The 27,416-nt window shown below is 38.3% G+C and overlaps 1 protein-coding gene across 3 annotated transcripts in view; it reads left to right on the top strand.

The window, feature by feature from the left end:
* Positions 1-27,416, top strand: part of DDAH1 (dimethylarginine dimethylaminohydrolase 1) — a 94,053-nt gene that overhangs the window by 49,287 nt on the left and 17,350 nt on the right. For all 3 annotated transcript variants that reach the window (XM_063298211.1, XM_063298209.1, XM_063298210.1), the window contains exons 2-3: positions 21,867-21,966; positions 23,629-23,702. In XM_063298211.1, coding sequence (XP_063154281.1) covers positions 21,876-21,966; positions 23,629-23,702 — 165 coding nt within the window. In that variant the 5' untranslated portion in view covers positions 21,867-21,875. The remainder of the gene's footprint in view (positions 1-21,866; positions 21,967-23,628; positions 23,703-27,416) is intronic.

Here is a 27,416-nt window from a genome sequence, read left to right as displayed (position 1 = left end):
GAGAGTGGAGGGCAAAAGGAAGAGGGGCCGACCAAGGGCAAGGTGGATGGATGATATTCCAGAGGTGACAGACTCATCCCTGGGGGAGCTGGGGGTGTTGATGACCGACAGGAAGCTCTGGCATGGGCTGGTCCATGAAGTCACGAGTCGGAAGCGACTAAACGAATAAACAACAAACTATGGATTTTTACTCTGTTTTTTGTTATGTTTAGTTTTTTAGCATTACAATGTATTTATTGTATAGTGATAAAATTATCACTATACAATGTACATTTTTTTCTTTTGTATTCCACATTTGAAAAAAGAAAAATAGTTTTTAAAATTGTCTAAATTAAACAAATGTTTTTTGCTTCAGATTTCTATTCTCTCTCTACCAGCAGTTCCTGTGTGAGAGTCCCTCTCCCGTAAACCAAAAGAGCCTAACACATTACTTAATACAAGTGGTGATCAGCTTTTTGTGATACAAGGACTGTATTTAGTATTTGGGAGTCTGAAGACCTCCAAAATGATGTGAAGTGGGATTTTCCATGGAGAGAAAGGGATTGATTGGTTGGTTGGTTGATTGATATTTTCAGGGGTGGAGTGTCAGGGATTTTTGTTTCTTAAAACTGTTGAGTCTAATTTATCTAGACTTTTACATGTTCCCTAGCTCAAAATGGCAAGCACCAATTTTTGGTAGTTACGTAATAAAAAATTGATTGTATAGCAAGGAGAATCAAAAAAGGGGCTGGAGGTTGCACATAGTCCTTTTAGATTCTCATCTCTGTTCTATAAACTGCTGTAGAAACCACATTCAGGAAGACTTACCTCATAGTGACAGCATTATGGATACTGATGATATTGAGTAGTATTTGTTGTTGTTTATTCGTTTAGTTGCTTCCGACTCTTCGTGACTTCATGGACCAGCCCATGCCAGAGCTTCCTGTCGGTCATCAACACCCCCAGCTCCCCCAGGGACGAGTCCGTCACCTCTAGAATATCATCCATCCACCTTGCCCTTGGTCGGCCCCTCTTCCTTTTGCCCTCCACTCTCCCTAGCATCAGCATCTTCTCCAGGGTGTCCTGTCTTCTCATTATGTGGCCAAAGTATTTCAGTTTTGCCTTGAATATCATTCCCTCAAGTGAGCAGTCTGGCTTTATTTCCTGGAGGATGGACTGGTTTTGCACTTTCTTCTTTCACCTTCATCATAAGGCTCCTCAGTTCCTCTTCACTTTCAGCCATCAAAGTGGTATCATCTGCATATCTGAGATTGTTAATGTTTCTTCCAGCAATTTTAACTCCAGCCTTGGATTCCTCAAGCCCAGCTTGTCGCATGATGTGTTCTGCATACAAGTTGAATAGGTAGGGTGAGAGTATACAGCCCTGCCGTACTCCTTTCCCAATCTTAAACCAGTCTGTTGTTCCGTGGTCTGTTCTTACTGTTGCTACTTGGTCGTTATACAGATTCTTCAGGAGGCATACAAGATGACTTGGTATCCCCATACCTCTAAGAACTTGTCACAATTTGTTATGGTCCACACAGTCAAAGGCTTTAGAATAGTCAATAAAACAGAAAGAGATGTTTTTCTGAAACTCCCTGGCTTTTTCTGTTATCCATCGGATATTGGCAGTTTGGTCCCTAGTTCCTCTGCCTTTTCTAAACCCAGCTTGTACATCTGGCAATTCTCACTCCATGAACTGCTGAAGTCTACCTTGCAGGATCTTGAGCATTATCTTACTGGCATGTGAAAGGAGTGCCACTGTTCGATAGTTTGAACATTCTTTAGTGTTCCCCTTTTTTGGTATGGGGATATAAGTTGATTTTTTCCACTCTGATGGCCATTCTTGTGTTTTCCAAATTTGCTGGCATATAGCATGCATTACCTTGACAGCATCATCTTGCAAGATTTTGAACAGTTCAGCTGGGATGCCGTCATCTCCTGCTGCCTTGTTATTAGCTGCTTAAGGCCCACTCAACCTCACTCTTCAGGATGTCTGGCTCTAGCTCACTGACCACACCGTCAAAGCTATCCCTGATATTGTTATCCTTCCTATAAAGGTCTTCTGTATATTCTTGCCACCTTTTCTTGATCTCTTCTTCTTCTGTTAGGTCCTTGCCATCTTCGTTTTTGACCATACCCATTTTTGCCTGGAATTTACCTCTGATGGTTCTAATTTTCTGGAAGAGGTCTCTTGTCCTTCCTATTCTATTGTCTTCTTCCACTTCCACGCATTGCTTGTTTAAAAATAATTCCTTATCTCTTCTGGCTAACCTCTGGAATTTTGCATTTAATTGGGCATATCTCCCCCTATCACTGTTGCCTTTTGCTGTCCTTCTTTCTTGGGCTACTTCTAGTGTCTCAGCAGACAGCCATTTTGCCTTCTTGGTTTTCTCTTTCTTTGGGATGTATTTTGTTGCCGCCTCCTGAACAATGTGGTGAACTTCTGTCCATAGTTCTTCCGGGACCCTATCTACTAAGTCCAGTCCCTTAAATCTGTTCTTCACCTCCACTGCATATTCCTTAGGAATATTAGTGAGCTCATATCTAGCTGATCTGTGGGTCTTCCCTAATCTCTTTAGTCTGATCCTAAATTGTGCAATAAGAAGTTCGTGATCGGAACTACAGTCAGCTCTAGGTCTTGTTTTTACCGACTGTACAGATGTCCGCCACCTTTGGCTGCAAAGGATGTAGTCAATCTGATTTCGGTGTTGTCCATCTGGTGAAGTCCATGTATAAAGCCGTCTCTTAGGTTGTTGGAAGAGAGTGTTTGTTATGCACATTGAGTTGTCTTGGCAAAATTCTATCAGCCTATGTCCTGCTTCATTTTGTTCTCCCAGGCCATACTTACCTGTAATTCCAGGTGTCATTTGACTGCTACATAAATGTGCCAGAGAAACAACTGATTATTACATTAAAATGTATTTTGAATATAACTCTAATTTTTTTAAAAATATATTTATATTATTGTTTGTCACTTTTACTGCTCAAATTGAATAGAAAGGTGGAATATAAATCAAATAGGGAAAGAACTGAAAAAGAAATGAAATATTTTGGCATTATGATTATATGTGAAATATGCCTTAAAGCAGTAATTTAGATGATAATATTTTTATCCAGTTCATATTATTCACTGCTAAACTGTTGGATTCAAATATAGTAATGTAAGTGATAACTTCACTATTGCATTTGAAACAAGCAACACGTTTTATGGCTTGATACTGGCAGTGTATTTTCAAATGTTACAGAACGTAAAATATCAGATTGCTGAGTCTGTGGCTTGAGCAGAAGCCCAGCATGTGGAAGGAATGGAACATAATGTTGCTTTTCTGTTGTCAAGTCTCCCTTTCTCTAAAGTTGCTTCAGTGCCTGCAAATGAAAACATAAATAAATGTTCTCTGGCATTGTATAAAAACAAAAATCAGAAGAAAGCATTGAGAAGCTACACATTTTGTGGAATTCTGCCACAGCCTAAGGAACTGTAATTGTACAAGTTCTATTATCAAGCATGGTCAGAATATTAACTTAAGGCGAGGTCTCTGAATCCCTGTAACCTTGTATCTTGGCCTATGGAGAAGCCAGCTAAATTCCAGTCCTGGTAAACAAGTGGAACCCTTGAACCAGGCTGCCAGAATTACCTGAACCAGTCAATATGAACTTAAAAACTGTTAGAGGGAGACATGAACAAAGGGCCTCTGCCCCCTCCCACCATTTTTGTCCAGCTGATACTGGAACTAGAAGCCTCCCTGGCAATAATTCAAGGACACAACTCTTTAATAAATATGTTTATTGCAAGAACTAAAAAAGCCATTAAAGAAGAAATCCAGCAACTACCGTGAGCAAAAGATAAGCCCTATTTAGCAGAAGCAAAGTTCAGTTTTTGTGTGTCTTTTTCTGACCAAGATGGCATAACTGGTTGAGTCTCAAGCTTTGGGGTAGGAGGAGCTGTGAAGGTCTGCATTGTTGTTATCACAAAATAGTTTGATTTAAAGCTGCTTGCTGGCCATATCTCACAATTAAATTGGTGGATCTACTCAAGATTTTTTTTTTCGTGTCAGAAGCACCTACTAAGGTGCTTCTGTACTGAAAGGATTTGCCGGTGACATCACCGTTGCCTGGGGGACACCCCAGGGGGCTCCTTTCATGTTCCTGTTATTTTCTCACCAAAGTGGTAACTATTTATCTACTTGCATTTGCATGTTTTCGAACTGCTAGGTTAGCAGGAGCTGGGACAAGGTTGACAGGAGCTCACTCTGTCACACAGCTTGCGCTCTCGGGTTTTGAACTGCCGAGCTGCCAACCTTAATGGTCCTCTGACTCAGCATCTTAACCACTGAGCCACCGCAGTCCCCATCTACTCAAGATTATTTGGCAGGAGTGGCTGCAGCAGCATCACTTGGCTTGGAATTGCCATGATTAATTAGGTAGATGCCATCAAATATGGCTTGACTCTTGATAATTGCCCGTCTCTACCAATATCTTGTACTCTAATCTCTTCAATCACATCCATCTGCCACTGTGATTTTCTACAGTTCTCTGCAAAATCTAATTCAGAGACAAGAAAGAAATTAAAATGGACTACAGTACAGCTTCTATCCTCCCTAGCCAGCAGGGAATATCAAAGCTATCCAACCAGTCTGGAAGATACTGTGATGTCTTTATTTATTGCATTTATGTCCTACTTTTTTTTTTTAAGAACAAAGCAGTTTACATGGGGGCAGGGGGCTCCCCTAATTTTATTCCCAAAATTTTGCAAGCAAAGCCCATTTTTGAAACTGATGAAAAACCTATGGGAAAATACTTGATTAATGGATATTTACTTTAACTTCTCCTTCTTGGTGTAGGGAAGTTGTTTCTTGCACCGATTCCTATATTGTAAGGCTCTGGGACATAGCTTCTGCAAAGATTGATATATACAGATGATGAGCAGGCAAATCATGGCCCAAAAAAGCCCTCTTACTGTTCTGCTTCCAGAAAGGAGACAAATCATTACCAATAGTCTCAGACTGTCTCTTTCTCCCTTTTCACATTTAAGACTAATTATTAAAAAAAAGAGTAGGGTTAGGAGAGAAAAGCTAACAAGTAAAAAATAATAGATGAATTGCAAATATATTGGGTTACTTATAACCCTATATATTTTATATATAGGGTTACTTTCTAACTTACTTTAGAAATACCTTTCAATTAATTTGCTTATGTTCTATGTTGCAGATTTTAATCTTCGCAAATGTTTGACATAATTACAGAATGGATTGTATGCCTCTCAATCTTTAATTTCTTTTGTTTGCTAATTCTTACTTTTTTCCTGAACTTTGCATAGTATGCTTACCTGAAAGAGAATAGTGTGATGGATTTGTATGAATGATGGGACCACTAGTTGTTGGCTGGAAGTAGGATATGCAATGGAGATGTCCATGCTACAGATTCAGATGCAGAAAGGTGCTTCAGGGTATGAGGGAGAGCATGCACTTACCACCTGTCTGCAACTTTTTAAACCAGATGCACCTTTTCTCAGGATTGTGCTGAAGCTGTGAAGGAGAGATTTTTTGATCCTGGGAGAAAATGTAGCTGTTTTAAGAAGACACAGATAGGTGCAAAATGAGTACCCTGTGAACTCTGAAGCATCTTTTTGCCTTCAAATCCAAAGTGCTGGACAGGCTTAATATATATATAGTATATTATGAAATAATCCAATATTTAGATGTGCTAAACTTTATTGGTCTATTGGATAGGTAGATAAATCAAAGGTTAAGATTAGTCTCCAAGGATAATTGGTGAATGCTTGCTCCAGAACTCCAATGAATGCAATAAACTAATAACAGATTACATGTTAAGTTACAATATGCAATATATAGTTAAGGAACCAAATACCCTGAGGGAAAAGAATCCTGTATATATATTTTCCTGTTCATCCAGATGTGCAGAGAAATGTTCATTTTTAACCTTTCATGCACTCATATGCCCCCCATATTTGAGACTCTAAAAGGATCCAATTCGTGATGTGCTGCATTGTATCTCTTTTGGTGGAAGGTAGTTATGGCATTGCCTTGACACATCCATAGGTAGGAAATATTCTGAATGTATCCTGTCCCTTATCCAAGAAGAGTTGTAGGCATTGTAAATAAATATGTTAGTAACTGTGGTTTTGGTTGTTAACTAATGTTCTGGTTGCCTCCAAAAATATAAATATGTGCAGAGCCTCTTTCTTGCCTGTAAAGAGTTTGCACTTCTTTGAAACAGACTCATTATCCATTCTTTGTATGATACCAATACATTAAGTCTCTGTCTAATTAAAAATAGTCACTGCTCCATTGAAGATGATGGAAATTAACTCTGTAATGGCTAAATAATTACAATGGGTTATACAGTATGTTTAAATTAAGCTACATGCTAAAGAATCTAGCATTTAAAGATCATGGTGCTAGAGCAGCTTCATTGTGAATAAGGGTTATGAAACACACTGTTGAACTGCTTTCTGGATGACACACCCCCTTAGTCTTTAATAATAAACAGAAGCTATAAATTTCACAACACAGCTTCACAACACAGTAGCTTTTAATAGAATTGTAAACCAATAAGTAGGACGGAAAGGAAAGTCTAATATCATAAATTAAGTTATTTAATTTTCCATTGAAAAGCTTTGGTCTGAACAAATAAGGGCAGAACAAAAGTGCCAAAATACCACAAGAGTGTCTGCTCTTGTCTGGCCCAACTAGAAGCAGGAAATTCTTGTGAGATCCTGTCTTTCTGAGATTGCCAGCTAGCTCTGAGGCTTGCCTGTTATTGGTTATTAGAGAGCAAAGAATGTAGTTGAATGCAGCAAATCTGGAAATGTAAAAAGCAGCAGGTAACAGGGCATTGTGTTATTTTGCATATTTAAGGAAATGGACCTTGTGCTTTTGCTTTGCCATACAGCAAGTGGCACAGTTTGCTGATGTTGAGCCATCCATTATGCTTCACTGAACTTGCCCCTACTTATCCTCTGAGTACTTTATTCCTGTTACATTATGATTCTTCCTGCTCTGTTCTCTTTCAGCACATTCTAATCTGGATGGGCTGTGTAATAAAGTATTACTAGAAATCAATTATGATTAAAATCTTATTTCTGGCTTCAGAAAGATTAGATTACTATTGTCAACAGTTATACAGAGATGACTGTGATAGTACTGTCCAAGGAGAGATATTAAGGTATCACTGTATCACAGGTACAAGGAAAGGAAAACTTCCTAGACTTTCCACCAAAGGAAAGGGAGATTATGATTTGTAACATACATCTCCCTTCAGTGATGTTTAGAAAATGTTAGTTTGCTCAGGGAGTACCGTGATTTCTTCAGGAATATATGGGAGTCAGACTATTATGGATCAGAATTTGTTAATGGCCACCTGCTTTGGCATCAAAAGAAAATATTGTTTAACGCCTTGCAACTGTGGCTATGTGAAAGAGTGAGATTATGCATGCAACTTCTTCTATAGTGATGGAGAACTCTGCACATTTTCAACATGCACATCCTGTTTTGCAAACCACACATTGTTACTGCATGCAGGCTCCTGACTAAATCATACTATACCCCCCTTCATTAAATCAATAACATGTGAACATGGACGTATGCATATCCTACAGTATATATTTGCACTTTCAGTTGTCAAATGGAGGTTTTGTGCAAATACGAAAATATTCTGTACTTCATGTAAATCTAAATATTTATCCAGGTCTCAGCTTCTTGTATTTTTCTGTTTTGATTTACTCTACATGTTAAATTGGAGTATGCATTGCATTTGGATGAATTCCAAGTTGAATTGACCTGATTCAATTTTATTGAAACCAGGAGCAGTATATAAATTCCTTTGAAATTAATGAGATTCATTAATCACAATTAACTGTATTGATCCAAGAGAATGTATCCACTGTTTGTTTTTTAGATCAGTTTATATTCAGGCCCTATTTGTTACAGTAATTCAGATAGGTCTCAGTAAGGAAATATCTATCTTGTACTGTGCTTGCAGCAATGAATTCTAGCTGACTCTAGTTGCATTGGCCTAAAAGGCTTGTGAGCTGGGGGTGAAATAAAAAGGGTAAATGTTTCGAATTCATATGAAGGGTAAATGTTTCAAATTCATGGGGTCGAACATGGGTCTCAACAGACAAAAGAAGAAATTTAGCAAGATTGTAAGCCAAGCCCTCTAAGGAGGGGGCGGCAGAAAGGGTATAAAAGTCTTGAGCTGAGTTTGTTCAGGGTTCCTTCTTCTTACATGGAGGAACCCGCCTTTGCAAACGCGTTACAAATAAATCCTTTTCTTTGAACCATCGAACCTAGTTGATTGGAATTCTTTTGGGAGGTTTTCCCGCTGACAGGCTCATCAACATATTAACTAGCCAATCATTTGAATGCCAACTTCTAATGTAAAAGAAATGCCTGAAGAAATGAGATTGAGGTATGCGTGCAGAAAACAAGCCTTCCATTGGTGACCATGATTCAGATTATTAAACAGGATTTGAACTCCCATGTTGCGTAATTATTTTAGTTGACACATTTCAGCATCTGTATATATGCAGCCCTAGTTTTATCCTTTAAGATTAATTATATTAATTAGACTAGAAGTTACTGCAGGAGAAAATGTTCTGTGCTTTTCAAGCCTCAGCTTCCATGAAATATGTTGATTCCAGATGTTAAACTTGGAGGTTTTTTTTAAGCTTTGAATGCCAGAATACTTTGAATTTCTTGAAGGATTTTCCAAACCCCAGCTGATCATCACAATATGTTGCAATTTATATTCAGAGTTTAGTTATTAAGTAATCTCCTATAGCTACAAAAAATAGAAAGGAAGAGACTGGTTCATAAAATTATCCTCCAGTGCTCCTTAAAAGGAAGGAAGGAGGGCTGCTTCTTCAGGCCCCATTTCTGCTTTTCCATCAGCATTTATGTGAGCCATTTTGGAAGAATATGTAAAAAGGTCAGTATATCAGCAGCATGAAAATTGTAATTGTTAAGAAAGAATGTTGTAACTTCTTTTGTTTTCAGTATGACTTGTTCATATTATAGATGATCTGTGAAAAGTTGAGTTTTGGTCAAGAGTGCAGTTTAGATGTAATGTTGCTATTTAGCATGGTTTATGAAGTCAGAAACAATGTTTATCTCCTCTGTCACTGTCTTATGTGTTGATATAGATGCAGAGATCCAGAGTTGTTTTTAAATCCAATATTTTTTTTAAAAAGTATTTAAATTTGGGGTTCAACTGCAGCATTGGGTTTTTAGGCTTTTTAGGAACGTCAACAGGGGCACTTTGTTGTCTGATTTAGTAATTTGAGTAATCTGAGCCAATTTGTGAGTTGTTCAATAAACTATGGTTCAACAAACCTAGATTACCACAGTGTATGAGCTAAGTTACATACACATATGCAGACTTGTTGCTGGCTTGAAAATATGCATCTTCCATGAATTCCAACAAGATCATCTGAATTTAGGGAGAATTCATCTTGAGATCTGATGTGATAGCCCATTTGCAAAATTAGTTGGGGAAGCTTTGATACTTGCAGCCCTCTTAAAGTGTACCAGCCCATTTTGAGTCCTTGTACATTCAGATGCCAAATACGGAGGATCTCATGTTCATGCTGGTGCCATTGACAAACCAAGGTAAGGTTCTGCTTTCTAAATGCTGCTTTGAGAACTGATTTTACACGTGCTCACAATGGCATGCAAAAGAGAAAAGAAAATAATTACTGACTTTACATTTGGTATTAGCATTGACTTGGCAATCTCATTGTATGTTTACTGTAGTTTTGTCTTTCTCATGATTCAGAGTTATGTAAGCAGGGCCATAAAACTGCCCCTGTGGAATCTATCTACTTTTAATCTATTTTCAAAACCTTTCCTTTCTCCACAGTTTGCAGAGTGATACTCTGAGATAGAAATGCAGTTTTTCAAAAGAATAGAAATATATTATCACCAGGAACACTATTTTTCATAAAATCAAGATTTAGAGATGTATTTTCTGGCATTGACTGAGTTGCTGAAGTATTTAGAGTTCAGCTTTTTTCTATTGCATAAGAGTTGAAAGGAATTAAGGGTACATTTTACCATAATGTGTAGCAATATGAGTTCATTATGATCATTTGGCAGAGAATTCTGTGCACTTCAAGCTAAAATTATAAATCATCCATTGTCATTTGACTCCATTCTAATGGCTAATTGCTAAGGCATTATAAAATATTCACAGAAGTTTTAGTTCTGCCCTCTTTTGAGAAGAAAACAATATTAATTTGAAACAACATGTTTCTATTTTCTAAGCAAAGATTGACAATTCGGTTGTGAGGTAAATTTCTGGGAACGGAATTAGCAAATGAAACAGAAACTGGAGTGATGGCTCATTTTATAGTGTTAATTTCCTAGGGAGAAAACAAATTTAGAAACATTTTACCTGCCTACAAACAGCCTGGAGCTATCCTTGAACATGCATCAGTAAGGATAAATCACTGCAAATCATGTTATACAGAAATGCAACTAAAACAATTATTTCATTTAGGACAACACTTTTTCGAGTTTCCTATTGGAATAGATAAGGATGCCAAGGGATGTTTCAAATGGTACCACCAACCTGGATTGATTGATTGATTGATTGATGTACTGTGTGTGTGTATGTATACACACACATTGTGTGTGAGTGTGTGTGTATACACACTGTGTGTGTGTGTCTGTATGTAATTTTTAAAAATGAAGCTGATATATGGCAGACAAAAACACCAGCTGCTAGCATTTGTTTAAAATAAATACCTCCAAGAATAGGCATTATAATAAATAAAATAGGGGTGGCTTTAACTCAGTCCCTTGTATAAGAATTTCTCTACCTACCCAGAAAAAGACAAATTGTGGTGATAAAGAGCATCCTGTGGTGGGTAGGAAAGAGATGGAAGGAGAACAACTATCAGTTTGCCTTCTGGAGATTCAGTGTTTTCTGCCTGGCTAGGCCCAGCATTGCAGCTTTTCTTTAGATTGACAGATACTTCCTCCCTACCTTGAAAGTCAATTTGTAAGACTGACAATGACATTTTATTAAAATTTCAGATATGCACATTGGCTCAGAAAGTCTGCACCTAAATTAGATTTTCCTTAGAAAGATGGCCTGATGCTGCTCTTCTATAGGAAAACATTTGGGCATTATGTTTATCATAGAAGCAAAGAAATAGTAAAATGTGGTTTTTAATTTAATTTTTAAAGTTTCTTTTAGTGCTCCTAAAAACACCTTGAAATAATTACCTCCTGAAAACCAACAAACCAAGAGGCTTGTTCTTTTTTTCCTTTCACTGAGCCCTTTTTGTCTGGCTGATTCTGATCCAAGAGAATCCTTCTCTCGGGCTGGTTCCATTTACCTCCATTTATTATGAGCAGTTTCAGGGTTCTTCCACACATAGCATTTACCCCGTCTGACCTGAGTGTCTATTGCTCTGTTGCCACAATGTCATTTACAGGTAATGATTGACTTATGACCACAGTAGGGACTGGAAAATCCGTTATTAAGCGGTGTGGTCGTTAAGTAAGGCATCATGTGACCACAATTGATTTTATAACCTTTTCGTTGCAGTCATTAAGTGAATCATGCAGTTCCCCATTGATTTTGCTTGTCAGAAGCTGGCTGAGAAGGTTGCAAATGGTGATCATGTGACCCTGGGATGCTGCAGCTGTTGTAAATATATGCTGGTTGCCAAGAGTCCGAATTTTGATCATGTGACCATGGGTATGCTGTGACAGTCATAAGTGTGAGGACAGATTGTAAGTCACTTTTTTCAGTGCTGTCATAATTTCTAATGGTTGCTAAACGGATGGTCGTAAGTCAAGGACTACCTGGGCAGCTAAGCCTATTGTTTTGCTGCAACACATCTCCCATCCTATCACTTTGGTATTTCAATCTGGGATGCTGGAGGTCCATATGACTTGGGGGTAGGCTGCTTCCCCTTTCATGAAGGCTTTTACCTCACTGCATCTTCTGCCACCTGAACTTGGAGATTCCACAGGCTTGGAATCTAGTTCCAATTCAAAGACAACCTTGTCTTTGAATCCAATCTTTTCTTCTAGTCAATATTTACTCAGTTTCACAATCCTAATGTAATGATTTTTAAACTCCTTATCTGCCTTAACTTTGTCATACCACAGGTAGGCATGCCATCCAAATCTTAACTCATGACCTTCAAGTTGTAACAATTTTCTATTCCGTATTATATAGCCAACTTCAAAGTACTTGGGAGGGATTGAGGATTTGAAAAGAGTGGTGTAGTTGAAGTACCCATAGACAACAGGAGGCATGTATTCCATAAAATACATAGTGGGAATCATAGTATATAGTGGGAATCAAGGCAGCATTTATCTTAACCTGTTCCAAATATCTCTTCCACCCTGTTATTTAAAAAAGGAAGAAGAAAACATTATTTTCTGAAAAGACTAAGAGCATGTACGAATTTTACAATAATTAGGAAAATCCTCTGTAGCAACACATACACATAGAAAATTGATTTGTAATCCTAATCACACTACCAGACAAGTTTCATGTAATTCAGTAAGATTTACTGTTGAATAAATGTGTGGAATTGCACTGTTAAAACTTTGAGCTGCTAACAGAAACAAATTCTTTCTATAGTCTATATAATGTGCCCTATTTTCTTTAATCAAGGTTAAAGGAAATATACTATTTTGCCTTTATATCACTTGGAAAGAAAAAGTGTTTCACTTCATGCTGTTTCTCCTTCCTTCCTCTCTTGAGCCACATTTTGGCAGTCTTGGTGCTTCTACATATTTAAACTAGCAATAAGCTATTTGAGCCTGAACTTGGCTTTCATTAATTAAAATCAAGAGGGTCACCACAATCCCCAGAGAAAAATCTACGAAGCCTTACTATATGGGATTTACATAGAGTAGCAAGAGCTACTTTCTAACATGTTTTGTTTTGGGGGTGGGTGGGATCAAATTATGCTCCTAAACAAGTTGTTGAAATATATTAATAGGAAATATATCCATCATAATAATTCTTTACATTCATATGCTGTCCAACTCCAATGACTCTGTCTCCCCACCACCACCTATACAGTATATATGCATACAGCATAATGTTGGATTTTGCATTGGCTTTTATCTGTGCTGAATTAAGGATGTTGTTCATTCAGCATTCCAAGTAAGCTTCAGAATATTTTGTTCCACTAATACACAGGATTCAGTGAACCTAAGGATTCTGTGGAAATACTGTCCTTATTAATGTTAAGTAATATTAATCTTAAATACTGTACTTATTAATCTTCTGACAATATTCCTTGGGGTTACTCTTGGCTAGTGATTTATTTTATAGAAAGTCTTCTACATTATTTTTATTTTTTATTTTGCCTTCAGAGCCAGAAAAGAACAATCAGAATGTGGATGGTCAAAGAAGAGGGAAAAACACCAAAGAAAGAAATCCATGATAGCCTCTTAATTAGCTCTAATACTCTATCGTCATCCCCCTCCCCAAATCTGACAGGCCTGCAGCTGATCCATTGGGTAGGGGAGCTGCACGGTAAAGTAGAAGGGGCTTTCTGTTTTATTGACAGCTCACATCCCACCCCACAGATTAGGTACTGGGCAGGCAAGCCCAGATGACTCGACCTGTGTTGCTCTGTGCAGGCAAAGGGAAGACAAGATTTGGCAGATAACAAATCCATGCTTGCCCAGGCAAAGGGGAGAGATGGTTTTAGTCATTTGCAGTACTTCCCTTTGGATCCATTGGCAAAGAGAGTGCCAAACCTCCTTTCCTCCTGTAATGGTATGTGGGAATGACCTTGGGAGACAGGGGCAAGAGCCGCAGCCAGGACAAAGTTCAGATAAGAGGCGGCTTAGCCTGCAGAAGGAACGTGGGCATGACAAACATCTCAGAAGGGACCCTCCCTAGTTCTTTGAGCTGTGAAGTGACGGGGAGAAATGTACTTTCAGACTTGCAAGATTCTGTTAACGTAACCTTACAATAAAGTAGAGCTAGTACTTCTGGATGTGCTTCTTGTCTAGACTACCTCGCAAGGCTGATACCCCAAGCAGACAGGATGGTTACACTTACACTTCTCCAGACAGTGGTGAAACACAGATTTAGCACTTAAACTTATCTTCCTTTTTCTGAATAAAGGAGAAGTGAGTTTGACAGATGTTTAAACTTGCAGGTCTACTCATATATCAAAACCCTTTCCAGTCACAACACTGCTTTGATTGGTGGATTGCTTCTCACTAGCTGGTGACTCCTGTAAGGGGAAGGGTAACAAGGCCAGAGGGCTTAAAGAGTGATCTGCATGACATACTTTGCATGATACCCCAAATCAGAACTCCTTTATTTGGTGGCAAGCCAGAACAGAGGCTGTAGAGGCAGGATAGCGATTGTCAGTGGGAACCCCAAATGTTATGCCAGTATAATTTTCTACTGGTTTAAGGATGAGTAGCACTTTAATTGAGCCGTGGGAAAGGCTCTCAAATAAGGTATGTTTAATATAATCATCCCTCATTTGTCTAGACCCTCATAAAATTCCTTTCACCTATTTCCCCCTGCTAAAAGTCCACTGAATACAGTACACTATATGCCCTCCATATAGAGAAAACCTACCCATTTAGAATATCTCATTGAATCAGTTTTATGCATGTTCAAGATGCCTATTTAAAAATCAGATAGCTGGGAATGTAAGGCAAATGTGGATGAGATCAGAAGCACGTGTCTCTTAATCAGACCAGTATCATACGTCATGCTGTTAACACTGGTGCTACAGAAATGTTGGAGCAGATTTAGTAGCTGGGGCCCATGTAGATAGTCAACCAAATGAGGCAGTAAATGTATGCTGATGCTGGAAAAACAAGCTGAACACACAGACTGCACCTTCCATGTACATTTATTCTGACTACATTGGGAACTGTAGTCCAATGTGCATCTGGAGGACAGCTAATTAAGGATGGTGTCTTAGTACATATTCCATAGTATTTGCATATATCCAAATATATGTCACTGTGAACTTCATAGTTTTTGATACTAAAAGTTAATTCTGTTCAATTCTCATCAAAGTAGAAGAGGTATTTAACATTAGGAGATTTTCCTTTTCTGTCTTTGACAACTATTAATTATCACTTGTTCAGTCAACATGAATCATTTTCATGACCTCAGGCAATAATCCAGTGGTAAGAGTTAAGTCACTGTTTAATCTACACAGAGAATTCATTCAATTTTAGACAAGTGTTATGCATTCCTGTGAATCACAGCTTCGATATGAAATACAGAGTACAGAAAGAGCTTTGAAATCTTTAAGATGTGAAGAATATTTTTGGACCATATTCTTCCTTTTACCATTTTAACCCCAAATTCAGGCAACATGTTGGTCTTTTATTTTTTATTTTTGCTGAACTGTTAGAAAAAGTTTTCCTTTTGATAAATGGCTGTACTAGATGCCTACTATTTGGCTTTAAATATAAGAATTCTTATTTATTATTTATGTTATAGAGGTACTTTTATAAATAAGAATGATAATTAAAAGGAAGAACTCAATACTAAATAGCTACTAGGAGCAGGAATAGCAAACAGTTCAGCCCGTTTAAAATAGAGTTGCAAGTGCTCCCTGGAATGGAATAAGTGTTCTGAATACTTTGTGTCAAGCTCTGAACAAATAACACAAACAACAGAATTGTAGAACATCTCAGTGTTAGGGGAAAGGAATGTTCTTACATGGCTTGATTGTTATCAACATCTTCAAGCGGGTCTATTAGCAGTTTAATGGAATATTGGTTATTCATGGACAATAATAGCTCCAGTTGAAATGTCCATTATGCTCTCTCTTTCCCATGCACTTTGGAATGAGTAGAATGCGATAGCTGAGCTTTCAGCAAGCTTCATGAATTTTAAATACTTTTCATTGCCCAAAAAAGCGGGGGGGGGGGGGCACATGGCATGTGGTCAATGGTGGGCTTGGAACTAGCAGTCACTCTAGTATTATGGGATACAAGGTGTCTCAAAGATAATGAATGCTTGGCTTATGCAGGTGCATTCTTGGCCTGCCGTGCACGTCCAGGCAAAATAGATTATGCCTCTCTAGTTCAACATCCAACAAAATAGCCAATTGTTACTGTGTACAGAGAAAGGTATTCAAAATACTGCTTTGTCAGTATACATGCGTCTGACTTAATTTTTGTTTTGTTTTGTTCATTTTTATCCAATCAATTTTCTACTGGTGTTTTTGCAGCATGATATGTAACTCTCATGAAGTGTTTCTATACTTTCATAATTTATCTCCATAACTTATCTTGATACTCTTTGACAAGAGTTCTAACTTTCTTACTCTTCTACAACTTTTTCTTATTCATTACAATTTTTAAAAAGAATTTTCTCTCTCACTGCAAACACACAGATATAGCTATAGACTTAGGCACATCACCCAAAAGAGGAAGAAAGTATGTGTAAAATATCTGTATGCTAAATTACATGATTAGATGCAAATTTTAAAATAAACACTATAATTTAAATAGAAATGGAGTATAATTCACCATAAGAGAGCCAGTTTGGTTAAGGCTCCAGGCTAGAAACCAGGAGACTGAGTTCTAGTCCCGTCACAAAAGCCAGCTGGGTGACTTTGGGCCAGTCACTCCCTCTTAGCCCAACCCACCTCACAGGGTTGTTGTTTGTTTGTTTATTTATTTGATTTCTATAGTTGCCCATCTCAACAAGTGACTCTTGTTGTAGGGGAAATAGGCAGGAGTATTAGGTATGTCTGCCTCCTTGAGTTGTACACACACACACACACACATGTGTGTGTATGTGTATACAGACTGTATGAAAGGTGGGATAAGAAAAAGATGATGATGATGGTGATGAAGAAAATATTATTTCTAGCTTATCTGCATGCCTAACTCAAACTGCTGCCTTAATTAACAGCTTCAGGGCTCTGGTTGTCCCCTTTTTAGCTTCTTTTTCTTCAGATTGGATTTGGACAGATCAATCCTTCAAATAGAGAGCCTCTTCAGACAGAGCAGTGCCTTCTGACAGTCATTCAAATGCAGGCCAGGACTGTGCATGTTTACATCTGCAGTCCATCAATGCAGTATGCACTCAAACTAAAGACAGTATGTCGTGCAACTGAGTGCTGCTGTTTCAAATATCAAATCACTGTTTTACAGCTCTTGTAACAACCCTTTGTAGTCTGGAAGGAATTTAGGAATGACTAAAGAAGAAGAAAATAAAACAGTTGAAAATAAAACTGACATGACTGGCTTGGCTGTGATCAGTGGACCCTTTGATTTCATTCTTGGTACTTGGGTAGTATCTTCTTTGATGTGTGCCAAGGCTATGCCAGTATTTGTTCCAAATTCAGCTGCTGCTCGGGGACATACGACGAGGAACACAATGCAGTACACAGATTAGTGTGTTAGGGATGTGTCATAACTGCATATAGAGCATTGCAGGTCACAACTGCTACCATTTTCTACCAGTTCAGGTGCAATTAACAAAGTTAAAAAATAACTTTGTTAATTGCATCTGAATCTCTGTGTCTGTAGTTCACAACTTTGGCCCTTTACAAGCATACTTAAAAAAAAATACTAATTTATAGCATCCTGGACCCTTTAGAAGAGACTTTTAGCAACTTTTATGTTAGATATTAACTCATTTTATTGTTATTTTTTTTCCCTCTGAGTAATTATGCATTCAGCTTTGATGCCACTTCATCCCTTCCAACAAAGAGGCAGACTTTCTTTTTTCACTTTTCTGTACTGCTGGACCTTGAAATGATTCCCATCAGTAAGAATGATAATACCAGGTTGTCCTTGCTTAATGACCATTTGTTTAGCCACTGTTTGAAGTTACAAGAGTGCTGCAAAAAGTGACTTATGATCAGTCCTTGCACAGTCCTTGCAGTCACATGTTTGTGATTTGGGCACTTGGCAAATGTCACACATTTACGACAGTTGCAGCATCTTGCGGTTGTGTGATCACCATTTGCGACAAGCGAAGTCAACGGAGAAGCTGGCAGGAGATCTCAAGTCACGGTCACATGATGTCTCACTTAACGACCACTGCTGATTCTCTTAACAACCACAACCAGGACTGATGGAACTGCCATTGCTAAGTGGGGTGGTCACGTGATGTTTTACTTAATGAGTGCCTTGCTTAGCAACGGAGTTGCCAGTCCCAATTAGAGTCGTTATGTGAGGACTACCTGTACTACAAGGCTGAGGCCTATTGTACTAGGACATGCATAATAGCAGTATGGAAAAAATGGATTACTGAAGAAATGTAGCTCCAGGAGGACTGATTGGGCATGTGTGATGTGCCTCCTGAAGAAGCCAGATGGCACAATTCCACCTGTCTGTATTGGCTTCTTGGAAAAAGCAGGTGTGTAATAGGGCCGTGAAGCACTTTAGATTTGATTCCAGGAAGGTGTTTCAGTACGCATAGCTGTTTGAGGATTTATGGACAGGCGCTGTGTTGTGTGTGTACGTGCTCTGAAACATCTTTTGGTAACTGAGTCCAGAGTGCTGCATTGTGTACTACGTGATAGTTTAAACTAGACAGCACATATGGGTAATATTCAGACCCATGTTTGTGCATGGATATATGTGCATAAATACAGAAAAATGAAACTTTTAATTAAAAATGAGAAAATTCAGAACACCAGAAATATAGAGAGCTTAAATTCATAACCTATAGATCTGTTCTGAAATCCATTTGAATAAGATCACTGAGGAAGGAGCATACTTGGGGGTAGTGATAAAATTTTAGACTTTAATGATGAAAAAAAAATGTATTTTAAAGCTTGTATGTCTATTTGCTTTACTAGTCATCTCAGCTTTTTTTCTTTCTTGTTAATAAGCTAGCATGGATTGTCCTTTGTTGGAAAAGGATTTGGGGGTTGAGGATGATTTTCACATACTTTTCCCAAGTCTGCAGTGCATCAGTAACTAAAACATTTATGTGCTGAAAAATTCAGTCCCCATTTAATGGCATTTCAGATTCTTTATGAGTTTAGATTACATAGAGTTGTTGCGCTAACCATATCAAAGAATACATATAAAGTAAAGTAGAATATCTTAATTATAGATCCAGATTTCATAAATATATTTATAATCATTACTAGCTACAAGCCTGTTTTGTAAATTGTTGCATGCTATTTGCAACGAAGAGCTGCCTCTGTATTAGTTTTTCTCTCCTCCTCCTGCTTGTCAACCTGTCATATTTCCTCAGTTGAAAAACATTTGTTTAGTTGCCAGAGCTGTGATAACTGAGCACTAGGAAAAAACTTCTAAGAAATGTCTTGCATTTAAAGTATGTTGGCACAAATATAGAGGAGATAGGTATTTTACATGCAGCAGTTGAAGCAACTAATGAACTGCATCTGTGCAGTGACTAATGAGCTCCATTTTTAAAATACAGGGGTTGAGGAAACCAGATTCTTACAAATGCCATCAAATACATTTAATATTCTTTCCCTTCAAACAGAGCTCAGCTGGCTTAAACCCAGAGTCTCTCAACCAGATTTATTATGGATTAGCTACATTCCATCTCACAACAGGAATGTGCTTATTAGGGAGGGGGGGAAATAGGGAACAAAGCAATAAAGGCTGAACCGTTCAAATGCCTGGCATATCAGTGAGTAATGTTCATTATAAGATATTTGTAATTTATGTACTAAAACTAAAGTTGAGACTATATGCAGCTTTCATATAAAGGATATGTATAGATGTACCACTCAGAGAACGGTAGGCACAGTTTCTCTGCTCCTATGAATGTGCATTTTTGTTTCCAAGGGAGGACTCTAAAAAGATGGGGGGGGGGGGTTGACGTGATATTTCAGTGGGAAAAGTCCATCAAGTGAAAATCATCTGTTTTTTGAAAGCTGCAATGTTATAGACCCATCCATACTTAATGAAACGTAGAGTCAAGCTATTGGTATCAATGGAAAAGCTATTCACAAGTTTCATCAATTTCATTTAATCAGTGACAGAGTTTGCATCCAAACCGTAATGTTTATTTTCAGTCGAATATAGACATACAGTAGGTAGCTTTTATTTTGCAAGTCAAAAGTCTAATTGTACTCTAACCAAGGATGATTTTTAAACACAAGAAAATGAGATGAACCGTAAAGAGTGCATTTTTATTTAAGGTGCCTACAATGCCAGCATCACAAGACAGAGAGGAGGCAAATTCAATCACTTGTTGAAATTCCAAAAACAAAGACATGCCCCAACTACAGCACACTTACAACTTTAACTTCCACAGCCTCCACAGAGTAACTTTTCATTTTAGCCATTTTTTATTTCCTAGGCCTGATTATTCCTTTCAGGCTCTACCTGTTTGCTGATGAGGCACTGCATTAAAAGGGTGGCCCTATGGTTTGAAACCTGGCATATCCCTCTTCATGACTTCTTAGTAGATACATTGATTCCACTGGTGATGGATGGGTGCAGTTAGGCTTGAGGACTTCAGTCTTGAGCTCAAAAGTATCAGGCTTAAGTGGGCTTGGATTTGGCTCAGTATTAGGGTTCTGGCTCAGTGCTCAACACCAATCTTCCTCACTTATTCCATGTGTTCTTATCTTCCTGCTGTTAAGGAATGGATTCAAGATAATGTGTTTGTTATCTATTTTTGTAACGTCTTTATATTCCAGAAACCAGAAGATGGAGCAATAGCTATCTGTATGGCCTTGATTTAATGACAAATTTAAGGATTGAATTAATCCCATAGTAATGCTGAATTGATACTATGTGGATATTTTTAATATTTGATAGTTTTTTTCCTTTTAAAGATAGCTTATTTTAATAACTATATTGTATGTAGGTTTTTTATGTTGTATAATCACTATTGTAAATTGTTGTGGTAGTTGTTTGTTATATATCACCAATAAAGATTTTTGAAAACTTATTCCATGTGTTCAATGCTCATATCTCTGTTGCTAGGATCACATAGCCATTTAATTTCCTTCTCCTGGGGCTGGGGGTGGAAATGCATATTTACACTGTCCTTTTGGATACCATTTCTCATTTTACCTTTTAGTTCATATGAACTGTGAGTGTACTAGAAAACAAATAATACAGCTGCAACAACATCCGTGATCACTGAAGAATATTGCAGTTGAAAAACATTTAATATTTGTCAAGTGAATTGATATTGTTTTACTGTCCTAGGCAATCACAGCAAAGCATCTAAGATTGACCATATTAAATATCTAATTGTAGTTCAAGAAATAATTAGCTTGACCTGATACAAGATTTATAGCAAACAGTTCTGTGTTTATTGATGAATGGGCAGCTTGGAATACTTTAGTTACTTACTGCATGTACTGCTCTTGTTTATATCTCCATACATTAACATAGTTGGTATTTTTTTAACAGCAAGTTCCAAGATGACTTGGCATAGAAATATTCTAGTTCAAAACTGGGGTAAAGGTATAACTGAGTGAGAATATCTGCAGTGCTTTAATGTGGATACCAAGAATATTGTACTGTATACTATTTACATTTTCTCTGGAAACTTAAATTGTCAAGCTACATATGACAGATATGCAGTGAAACTATTGTCATCAAAATGTGCTATGATCATTATTCTTCAAGGTAGTATTCTAATTCAGACAAAGTCATTGTATGTTTTACAGTGAATCCTTATTTAAAAAAAAAGTTTTCCTAAACAATTTATTGGATTTGTCTTTCCCTTGAATCTACTGTAACCGGAATAAATGAAGTAACATTTTGGATTAGCAGCAGTGGCAATACTCATTTTAAAGTTTAATAAAGCTGCCTTATTGGAAGAGGTCTGGTTCAGTTAGAGTAGATCTGAAGTCCATCTGTGTGCAGATACTCTAGGTTTGCATCATTAAATCAAATTCTAAGTTTTATTTTGTTTTGTTTTGTTTTCCCAAACAGATTGAAGCAATGAAGACAGCACTTGACAGTCTTAGCTTGAATATTATAGAGATGACAGATGAACAGGCAACCTTAGATGGAGGAGATGTTTTATTTACAGGTATAGTAAGTTTAAAAATCTTTTTAATGTTTGAATTCCACAGAGAGGTTACTTATAGCATACTCATGACTAACTACAGGATGTGCAAATTCTCCTAGCATAACATTACATTAGTAAATTTGCTTTACTATCAGTGATATTAGACTTGCAGTACAGGAAATCTTTTTCTAAGATAAAATTATTTCAAGTTATAATAACAAGTGAAGGAGAACAAATATAGTAAGTATTACTGGTATTATGTGTTGTGTTAGGTATAAAAAAGTTTCCTCTGACATTAACCTTCTTAGTTGTCACATACTTAGTTGTCACATACAGCCAGGAACCACGCTGAGACAAGGAGTAGGTCTCTAGTGTTTATTACTGATACATAACAGAGAATCCTAACAAACTGAAGAAGCGTGGGAAAACCCAGACATATAAACCCCAAATACTAAGGTGGGTCTGATCTGTGTCTCTTTGAATGGCCACCTAATTCCTCAGTACTACGCATGCGCTTTACAGCCTGGATGGGAGCCCCCTGCTTGCCATCCTCACTCATGACACATACATTGTAATTGCAGACAGTTTTCTTTGTACATTGTAGATAAATTTTAGTTCTTATATTGTCCTAACAGTCAGGAACCACGCTGAGATGAGGAGTAGGTCTCTAGTGTTTATTACTGCTACATTAGACAGAAAATCCTAACAAACTGAAGAAGCGTGGGAAAAACCCAGACAGATAAACCCCAAAAGTTAAGGCGGGTCTGTTCTGTGTCTCTTTGAATGGCTGCTCAACTCCTCACTACTACACATGCGTTTTCCCCCCTGGATAGCCCCCCCCCCACTCCTGCTCACCATCAGTGCTCATGACATATATAGTTTACTGTATAACTGCATGATGTGCCCTGAGGGAGCAAGCAGGGAAAAGACAAAAACAGTTCCATTTTTGATAATATGTAAAATGTTTAAAAAGTATTAAAATTGTAGCCTGAACAGGAAAGTGGTAGCAAAATCATAGCCTGAAAAGGAAAGTGGTGTTGATAAAGGATAATGAAAGAATGTTTGCCAGTAGCCCCATTATTATTATTTATATAATGTGAATTGTCCCTTTCACATCACAACATTAATACATACAAAGGCTAATTTATGAGTTTCCTAGTTGGCTTTGGTATTTCCAACAATAGCATCAGAAACTCCCCAAAACTGGAAGTAATCTTAGGTGTTACATATGCTAACATATATGTGTAAATGAGAATAAAGTTAAGGACCTGTGTCAAAACCTGTCTGATTTACCATATACTTGTTAGGAAGAATAGTTTAGTTAGTGTTAGAAGCTGTATTGTTGAGCAGCTACCAAGATTTACTACCTACTGGAAGACTTTTGATAATTCTTGGATCTTCCAGTCCATGCTGCTTTTTCTCTTTACTGTTGCTGTAATCTATCTAAGCTGAGGCTGCGATAGAATTTTAAAAGAAGATCGCCACTGTTGTTCTATTTATAACATATTCTAAATATCTGAAGCTATGATGAAACTTGATTTGTATATTTGAGGCAGAGTTTCAAATAACATCTCTTAATTATTCTAAGTTTATTATCTTAAGTTGAAAAGAATTGCTAGATTATTTATTTATTTATTTATTGCATTTGAGTTTAAACATCAATGTATCTTCTCTGCTTTTAAGGTCGGGAATTTTTTGTGGGTCTTTCAAAACGGACCAACCATCGTGGTGCCGAAATTCTGGCAGACACCTTTAAGGTTAGCAGATTTACAGGTGTACTTCCTGAGGTTGTTGTTTATTCGTTTAGTTGCTTCCGACTCTTTGTGACTTCATGGACCAGCCCACGCCAGAGCTTCCTGTCGGTCGTCAGCACCCCCAGCTCCCCCAGGGACGAGTCCGTCACCTCTAGAATATCATCCATCCACCTTGCCCTTGGTCGGCCCCTCTTCCTTTTGCCCTCCACTCTCCCTAGCATCAGCATCTTCTCCAGGGTGTCCTGTCTTCTCATTATGTGGCCAAAGTATTTCAGTTTTGCCTTTAATATCATTCCCTCAAGTGAGCAGTCTGGCTTTATTTCCTGGAGTGTGGACTGGTTTGATCTTCTTGCAGTCCAAGGCACTCTCAGAATTTTCCTCCAACACCACAGTTCCAAAGCATCTATCTTCCTTCTCTCACCCTTCCTTATGGTCCAGCTCTCGCAGCCATGTGTTACTACGGGGAACACCATTGCTTTAACGATGCGGACCTTTGTTGTCAGTGTGATGTCTCTGCTCTTAACTATTTTATCGAGATTTGTCATTGCTCTTCTCCCAAGGATTAAGCGTCTTCTGATTTCCTGACTGCAGTCAGCATCTGCAGTAATCTTTGCACCTAGAAATACAAAGTCTTTCACTGCTTCTACATTTTCTCCCTCTATTTGCCAGTTATCAATCAAGCTGGTTGCCATAATCTTGGTTTTTTTGAGGTTTAGCTGCAAGCCAGCTTTTGCACTTTCTTCTTTCACCTTCATCATCAGGCTCCTCATTTCCTCTTTGCTTTCAGCCATCAAAGTGGTATCATCTGCATATCTGAGATTGTTAATATTTCTTCCAGAGATTTTAACTTCAGCCTTGAATTCCTCAAGCCCAGCATGTCGCATGATGTGTTCTGCGTACAAGTTGAATAGGTAAGGTGAGAGTATACAGCCCTGCTGTACTCCTTTCCCAATCTTAAACCAGTCCGTTGTTCCATGGTCTGTTCTTACTGTTGCTACTTGGTCGTTATACAGATTCTTCAGGAGGCAGACAAGATGATTTGGTATCCCCATACTGCTAAGAACTTGCCACAATTTGTTATGGTCCACACAGTCAAAGGCTTTAGAATAGTCAATAAAACAGAAATAGGTGTTTTTCTGAAACTCCCTGGCTTTTTCCATTATCCAGCGGATATTGGCAATTTGGTCCCTAGTTCCTCTGCCTTTCCTAAACCCAGCTTGTACATCTGGCAATTCTCGCCCCATGAATTGCTGAAGTCTACCTTGCAGGATCTTGAGCATTACCTTACTGGCATGTGAAAGGAGTGCCACTGTTCGATAGTTTGAACATTCTTTAGTGTTCCCCTTTTTTGGTATGGGGATATAAGTTGATTTTTTCCAATCTGATGGCCATTCTTGTGTTTTCCAAATTTGCTGGCATATAGCATGCATTACCTTGACAGCATCATCTTGCAAGATTTTGAACAGTTCAGCTGGGATGCCGTCGTCTCCTGCTGCCTTGTTATTAGCAATGCTTCTTAAGGCCCATTCAACCTCACTCTTCAGGATGTCTGGCTCTAGCTCGCTGACCACACCATCAAAGCTATCCCCGATATTATTATCCTTCCTATACAGGTCTTCTGTATATTCTTGCCACCTTTTCTTGATCTCTTCTTCTTCTGTTAGGTCCTTGCCATCTTTGTTTTTGACCATACCCATTTTTGCCTGGAATTTACCTCCCATGTTTCTAATTTTCTGGAAGAGGTCTCTTGTCCTTCCTATTCTATTGTCTTCTTCCACTTCCACGCAGTGTTTGTTTTAAAATAATTCCTTATCTCTTCTGGCTACCCTCTGGAATTTTGCATTTAATTGGGCATATCTCCCCTATCACTGTTGCCTTTTGCTTTCCTTCTTTCTTGGGCTACTTTTAGTGTCTCAGTGGACAGCCATTTTGCCTTCTTGGTTTTCTCTTTCTTTGGGATGTATTTTGTTGCCGCCTCCTGAACAATGTTGTGAACTTCTGTCCATAGTTCTTCCGGGATCCTATATACTAAGTCCAGTCCCTTAAATCTATTCTTCACCTCCACTGCATATTCCTTAGGAATATTAGTGAGCTCATATCTAGCTGAACTGTGGGTCTTCCCTAATCTCTTTAGTCTGATCCTAAATTGTGCAATAAGAAGTTTGTGATCGGAACTACAGTCAGCTCCAGGTCTTGTTTTTACCGACTGTATAGATGTCTGCCACCTTTGGCTGCAAAGGATGTAGTCAATCTGATTTTAGTGTTGTCCATCTGGTGAAGTCCATGTATAAAGCCGTCTCTTAGGTTGTTGGAAGAGAGTGTTCGTTATGCAGAGTGAGTTGTCTCGGCAAAATTCTATCAGCCTATGTCCTGCTTCATTTTGTTCTCCCAGGCCATGCTTACCTGTAATTCCAGGTGTCATTTGACTGCCCACCTTAGCATTCCAGTCTCCCGTGATGAAAATAACATCTCTTTTAGGCGTGTTGTCCAGTAGGTGCTGCAGATCCTCGTAGAACTGCTCTACTTCAGCTTCTTCAGCATCTGTGGTTGGGGCGTATATTTGGATCACTGTGATGTTAGATGGCTTGCCCTGAATATGAATTGAGATCATTCTATCGTTTTTTGGATTGTATCGAAGCACTGCTTTAGCCACTTTACTATTAATTATGAAGGCTACTCCATTTCCTCTGTGGTCCTCTTGTCCACAGTAGTAGATCTGGTGGTCATTTGATGTGAAGTGGCCCATTCCAGTCCATTTCAGTTCACTGACGCCCCAAATGTCTATCTTTAATCTTGACATCTCACCAATAACCACATCCAATTTGCCCTGGCTCATAGATCTTACATTCCAGGTTCCAATGGTGTGTTGATCCTTAGAACATCGAATTCGCTGTTCACCACCAGCACCGTCGGCCGCTAGCCGTCCTTTCGGCTTTGAGCTAGCCGCGTCATCACATCTGGGGCTAGTTGAACTCATCCTCTGTTCCTCCCCAGTAGCATTTTGACCATCTTCCGACCTGGGGGTCTCATCTTCCGATGGTATACCGACATATCTCTGGTTGTACTGATCCATTTAGTTTTCATGGCAAGAATACTGGGGTGGGTTGCCATTACCTTCCCCAGGGATCGCATTTAGTCTGACCTCTCTGTCATGACCTTCCCATCTTGGGTGGCCCTTCACGGTTTAGCTCATAGCATCATTGAGGTCCTCAAGCTCCAGCACCATGACAAGGTAACGATCCTTTGCTGAAGGTAATGATCATTTACTTTCTGAGGATGGAAATGCAAATACAAGACATGGGAATTTGTACAAATGCAAATAAGGAGCCCCAAACTAAGCTGGCCATTAGAGGTGTTTTGCAGTAATGTCAAGACAGCAACACATTGCACAGAGCTGAGACAATTGAAAGTTCTTATTATAATAATGGGTATTTATCTGTCTTAACCTGTTGTGGCATCATTTTGAAAACAAGAAAGATCTAGGGTGAGATGGGAAGAGTTGATCACTTATTACTATGAATCTATTTTAATGTGTTGTAAAATAAAATGTTGCTGAGCCACAAACTATTAATAATAGCTAACTTTATTGGTGAGGTCTGGTGGAGATTATGAATCTAATTGGTTGATTTTGTACCAGTCAAAGACTAAGCCAGACTGTCATATGATTTATTTTAACCAACTCTGATATATTAAACCATAGAGGACTGATTCACACAT

This window comes from Candoia aspera, chromosome 3, assembly GCF_035149785.1.
Source record: "Candoia aspera isolate rCanAsp1 chromosome 3, rCanAsp1.hap2, whole genome shotgun sequence".
Lineage (NCBI taxonomy): Eukaryota > Metazoa > Chordata > Lepidosauria > Squamata > Boidae > Candoia > Candoia aspera.
This window is presented reverse-complemented; position numbering and strand designations above follow the sequence as displayed.